Source organism: Chenopodium quinoa, unplaced genomic scaffold (assembly GCF_001683475.1).
Source record: "Chenopodium quinoa cultivar QQ74 unplaced genomic scaffold, ASM168347v1, whole genome shotgun sequence".
In the NCBI taxonomy this organism is placed as follows: Eukaryota; Viridiplantae; Streptophyta; class Magnoliopsida; order Caryophyllales; family Amaranthaceae; genus Chenopodium; species Chenopodium quinoa.
In genome coordinates, this window is record NW_018743937.1 from 1949673 (window position 1) to 1955796 (window position 6124).

The 6124-nt window shown below is 37.7% G+C and overlaps 1 protein-coding gene across 1 annotated transcript; it reads right to left on the bottom strand.

Moving 5' to 3' along the window:
- Window positions 1-228: 228 nt before the first annotated feature.
- LOC110688774 lies at window positions 229-4055 on the bottom strand. Its single transcript, XM_021865539.1, has 4 exons — window positions 3969-4055; window positions 1936-2130; window positions 658-927; window positions 229-573 (listed from the first exon to the last, which is right to left on the bottom strand). The coding sequence occupies exons 1-4, from the start codon at window positions 4053-4055 to the stop codon at window positions 229-231; spliced, it is 897 nt and encodes a 298-aa protein (XP_021721231.1).
- Between the last annotated feature and the right edge of the window lie 2069 nt (window positions 4056-6124).

A 6124-nucleotide genomic window follows, 5' to 3' on the forward strand; every position in this document is an offset into this window, starting at 1 on the left:
AAAAGCTAATTACGTAGTGAAGTTCACCTTAACATTTGGGAAACGTTCAGGCATCGGATTTGCTCTCTTAAGTGACTCTGCATCCATAGGACTAGGATCCTGTAAAAGTAAAATAATTAAACATGCAAACGACCTCATTAGACGAACTTCATATGACGTAATTCGTCCTTGTAGTAAAATTACCTCTCTCTCAACTACTGGATCGTCCTCGGGGCCTCCTGGGTGACTTCATGAGTCTACTGGGGTACTCGAGGGAAATGGCAAAGGCGGAAAGTTCATGTGCTTCAAAATGGCATTGAATTGATTTTGCATCTGTTCTTGCAACTCCGCGCGTATCTCTGCCTTAATTGATTCCTTTTCCTTCTCATCAATCCGATGTGGCGAATTAACACTTGATCTGCTTTTTGCTGATTTGGTGTATTCTGAACCCATCACCTTCTCCCACCCTAGTTGTTTCCCGCCAAAACCAATTACTCGCCCAGGGTGGTATGGTTTTCCCAAAGCTAAGGTGAAAGGATCATGTTCGATGCTTGGAGTCAGCTTGCCTTCAATCACTTCCGAAGTATGCTCGAGCTTTAACAACACAAAAATTTATCAGATCTAAGTACAATTTACTTGACAAGGAAATATAATTAATAAGTAGAAAAATTTGCTTACAAGTGCATCTGCTACTACTTTCTTATCCGGTTGCATGACATACTTGCCGGTTTTCTTGTCCATCCCATGCATAGCACACCACCAGTCAATTGCACGATTAACCAAAGTTGTGACCGTGGAAGAAAGTGGTTTATCAGTTGATGACATTATGGATTTGGGGTATAGACCCGCTCTGACCCACTTTGGTCTTGACTCCGCAAAGGTCTTACAACCCATATGATGGCTATACAATTTCTTTCCGGCATTGATTCTAGCTTGTTCGCTTTTTTCCTACACATTCAGAAATATATGTTAGTATCAGTCATTGTAAGAAACTAAATTTGAGTAGCCAACTATATTGATAAATAAAAACATACAAGTGCGGTCCTAGTGGAAGATTTTTCCACAAACTTCTCCCAATCCACCACCGTTATTTGTGGATATGAATCCCACAGTTTCTTATCAGCTCACAAGGCGTCTCTTCCTACATATTTGACCTAAGTGAGATTAAACGTCCAAGAACAGTCCCAACTGGGGACTATTCAAGACTTTCTCCTATTGAGAAAGACTCGAACGGGTATCTAGGAAAATGCTGATGCAAGCATTCAATTATTATTTGCATTTATTTGACATTCAACAATAAACAAGTTCATTCATTTAAATAGGGCTAATAATTAAATTAACGTACATACAATCAAACTAAGTTTACTTATATATATATATATATACATATATATATATACATATATATATACATATATATATATATACATATATATATATATATACATATATATATATATATACAGATATATACATATATATATATATATATATATATATATATATATATATACATATCATATATATATATATATGTATATATATATATATACAGATATATACATATATATATATATATATACAGATATATACATATATATATATATATATATATATACATATCATATATATATATATATATATATGTATATATATATATACATATATATATATATATACATATATATATATATATACATATATACATATATATACATATATAAATAGCAATCCATTATATTCATACATTGCAATTTACTAACCACATTTAACAAACTAAAATGTTAACTAATATATATTCTATTCATAAATTTCATTTAAAGCTACTCAAATTCAAACAATATATATACATATGAAACTTGGGTTAACTACTTGAAACCCTAACTTGAAATTTTGGAATAACAAACAATTAATACTAATTAATACATATGAAACTAAAATTTAGCAAGAACTCACCCTAATTTGAGAGTGAGAAAGACAAAGATTGAGGATGACAATTGGAGGGAGAGAGAGAGACAACACCCTCGAACACCACCACCAAGTGCACCCACGAACACCACCAGAAAACACCGGCAACCTCGAGCAACCACCCGTAACCTCGACCAACCACCAGCAGCCTCGAGCAGCCTCCACCCACGACCCACAACGCAGCTTCAATTCGCAATTAGATAGCCAAATAACAAAAATAAATAAAAAAAGTATATGAATGGAGTGGTGGTGGTGGTGGCCGGAATCTGAAGAAGTGAGAAGAGAGGTGAGGACGAGGGAGAAAGAGAGGAGGAGTGAAGGTGGGAGACAGAGAGGAGGAGTGAAGTGAGAAGAAGTGAAGTGATGAAATTTCAGGGAGGAGAAGAGAGGGTATCCCGCTTTTTTTTTTTTAAATGGTAAGCGGTTCGGCCTTGAACCGCTTGCTAATTTAACTAATGGTAAGCGGTTCAAGGCCAAACCGCTGGCCATTAGTTAAAAGGCAAGCGGTTTGCGCCAAAACCGCTTGCCAATTCACTTCTCTCTCTTTTTTTTTTACTTAAATGGGAAGCGGATTTTGTAAACCGCTTGCCTATTATGGCTTACCATCATATTTATTCTACTAGTGAATAAATAATAAGGTCAATCGTTGGACGAGGCTCAAAGTGGTTGACGAAGAAATGGATATGCGATTGAATGGTTAATAGGGAATGACAAGGTTACAAATGTGCCTCAAGTCATTGGTTTACCTTGTTTAGTTCGGTAATTGATATTTTTTTTTGAATGAGTGAATGAAAAATGCTATAATCGAAATGTAAAGGAAATGTGCTCATTTTATTAATGAAAACAGTGAACGAAACACATGAAACATATAGAAATTTGAAATGGAAAACCTATATGCTAGACATGAATTGGGGAATGGAGATGAAAAAAGAAATCATGGAATCTTGCACGAAGGTTTTGCTGTGCGCCTTGTGTTCATTACTTCTTGCCGCCTGGAGGGACAGGAAGTTTGTTTGCATCCACCAATTCTTGAATGACGTCCTTCAAATTCCAGCATTGCTCGGTAGTGTGTCCCCTTCCTTGATGGTAATTGCAATGGGCATTGGGATTCCAGTTGGCGCTCCTTTCTTCAGGTTTTGGCTCTGGAAATGGCCCAATAGTTGTGATCAAGCCTTGACCGTAAAGGCGATCAAAGGCCTCATCATAAGTCATTCCTAAAGGAGTGTAAGTTCTCCTTATCTTGGGCAATGGAGCATCAAGAGCTAACACTTCATTGAGATCAACTTGGCTTATATTGTTGGTGGTATTTTCGTGCTTAGAATACGAAGAAGAAGGATGGTCGTTCTTCTTGTTTTTCCAAGTTATTATTGTTACTACCAACAATCTTTATTAGTTCATCCTCAATATTGATTTCGATGTCGTATACAGCTTCGAAAGTGTTTAGTGGAAGAAATTTGAGATGTTCCTTATGTTTGTTAGTCAGATTTTAAATAAAGAGGCAAACCATCTCTCTTTATTTGGGAGGATCTACCAAGAGTGAAGCTGTTTCCCTCCACCTATTCAGATAAGAGGTGAAGCCTTCATTCTCTTTCTATTTGAGAATGGAGAGTTCACGTTCAGAAGTTTTAGTTTGAATGCTACACTTGTAACGATTCATGAAACTGTCGGTGACATCTTGCCAAGTCACAGTACGCTTGGCATCTAGGGAATAAAACCATTGTTGGCAAGCATTCTCTAAGGAGAGAGGGAACACCGTAGAGAAGAGTGTTACGTCCAGTCCCTTGAGAGCCATGGTTGCAGAGAACGCCTTCAAATGGAATATTGGATTATCAGTAGGCTTGAACTTTAGAATATCAGCAGTGGAGAACTTTTCAGGGAGCCTGTCTATCACATCCAAAGGAGTGGGAGGCTGTTCCACATAAGTGAAATCCTCAGAATTCTTCAGAAATCTTGCTCATTTGTTCCTTGATCTTGTCCATTGCAGCCACAGTGACATTGTTTTGATTGTTTTGCTAACCTACGTTGACTCTGGTAGTGAGTGCTTGCATCATGGTAGACAATCTCTTGATTGACTTGTTAATGTTCTCAATATCCTCCTTAGAAGCCATTGGTTGTAAAGTAAACTGGAGATGGACTTTGTGGAGATGATTGTGGTGTTTTTCTTGAACGCCTCTTAGATATAAGAGGTTATTGTCGTAGTGACTTGAACCGTAACAATCTACACCGCTTCTTGACCAAGTGTTGTGAATTGAATAAATTCACTTAATTGTTTGACTCATTGCTCAAGATAGGCAAGGAAAGGAAAAAGAAAAGACATTTGAAAACAGGTGAGAAAAACTCCACTCATCTTTTATTATGATGGAAACGTGGGTGCATGAACCTAGTATACGATCATAAACGACATGGTGCACGACTCGAGTCGAAAAAATAAATAAATTGTGTGGACTAATATATACTCGTGAGTGATTAAGTAATGTTATAAGACTAGTGGTATGATCATATGGCTAGACATGTGAACAATAACCAAAATGACTAACACGCGGACCAAATATGCACGGAAGACCAAAATATGGGCTGACTGGAGTTAAACTTGGGCACCGTGTAACGGCACAACTGTCGTGACACGGCAAACCTGCACTGTGGCGCGGTACAGGACGCCGTGACACGGTACTGATTGCCATGACGCGGCGTTTTTTTCCGTGGCATTAATCCGTTCTAGGTTTTTATGTGATTTTACCATTTTTTTTTTTGTCAATTTTAGAGTTTGCGCTAATTGCTAAGTTAGTCCGGTCCATTAGCAATTTTTAGTCATAAAATAATCCACCATAGACAAAGAAAGATTGTTAAGGTTAGGATCAAAACGATCAAATATACACACATAGGACACGTAGGCACAATGATGCAAAGAATAGTTCGCAACCTAAGGTCCAGTTCTATGTTCCACTATAGTCAGGTTTTATTTGGTGTCAAAAGGGTACCATGGTTAAGAGTTTGGACGCGTTAGCAAAGCAGCCTCCCTCGAGGGTGTATACCAACGGGTGGCTCCGCGAGTTCGTGATGAAATCGAACTCGACTCCATGGTTTGAGTGTATTTAAAAACTCAGATGAACCCTTATTGCCATGAGCGTTTTTTAGTTGATAGAGCTTAAATCCCCCGGGGCTAAGACGTATGTAGAACACACACGTTTTTTCCCAAAGAATCGAAGGAAGCTGATTGTGAGAAGAGAAATAAAGCCAATGGAAAGATTTCAGGTCTGCCACGACACGACATATTGTACCGTGTCACATTGCCAAACACCGCGTGACGATGCCCAGCGCCGTGACACGGCAAGCTCTGCCGTGGTGCAGCAGTCAGGAAATCGAATTAGTGCCTCTGTTTTCTTCGTTCACGACCAAGTTATCAAATTTTTCCTATGGGACAGACCTGAGGTACGACGTTAAAATGTCTATGCATATGAAAAAATGCCAAATTAATCACAAGAATACTTTTCAAGAATCTCTCAAGTCTCATCCACTCCTCTTAATTAAATACCAATCAATCAAATCAATAAATAACAAAGAATCCTCTCTAGTGGAGTCGCCAAATTATAGGCGTCGTTTGAAGTGCGCCTACATTAAAGCATATGTGAATATGATTGGCACTCATTGGAAGTGAGAATTGACATTACTATTAGGGACAATGATTAGGGACAAAGTAAACTAGGGAGTCGCCAACAAGTTTTTAAGGAACTTGTAAATCGTTCACGGATCATAAAAGGCAACCACGAATAAAGGGACAATGACAGGCAACAACGATTGACCCGTGAAGGTTACATCCCATTCATAATCCATGAGATTACTAACTCCATATGGTTCGGAACCACGAAATGAGGATCGGAGATGATGGTATGAAGTGAGTCATGGAGTCACATTCGCCCGTATTGGCCTCTATTTGATTCTTATAGTGAGAAGTGATTCCTGCGATCTCAAAGGCATGCAAACAAAATATTCAATTTGCTCCAAACTATTATTATGCTAAATTGGTTGAATATTAATGCAACATATAATTCTAAAATATTAGTGATCACTTGATTTAATAACAAGATTAAAAAAGATCCTAAAACGGTTTTCCAAATTATCTTACTAGGCATGATTTTCAATAACATATTCCCTTTAAACATGCAATATGGTGATCATA

What these genes read in the sequence shown, in the direction of transcription:
- LOC110688774 (XM_021865539.1), bottom strand. Translation starts at nt 4,055, where the DNA reads ATGGCTTCTAAGGAGGATATTGAGAACATTAACAAGTCAATCAAGAGA. An exon ending in TTTCTCACTCTCAAATTAGG is followed by an intron (nt 928 to 1,935) that starts GTGAGTTCTTGC and finishes CTGAATGTGTAG; the next exon opens with GAAAAAAGCGAACAAGCTAG. An exon ending in AAGTAGTAGCAGATGCACTT is followed by an intron (nt 574 to 657) that starts GTAAGCAAATTT and finishes GTGTTGTTAAAG; the next exon opens with CTCGAGCATACTTCGGAAGT.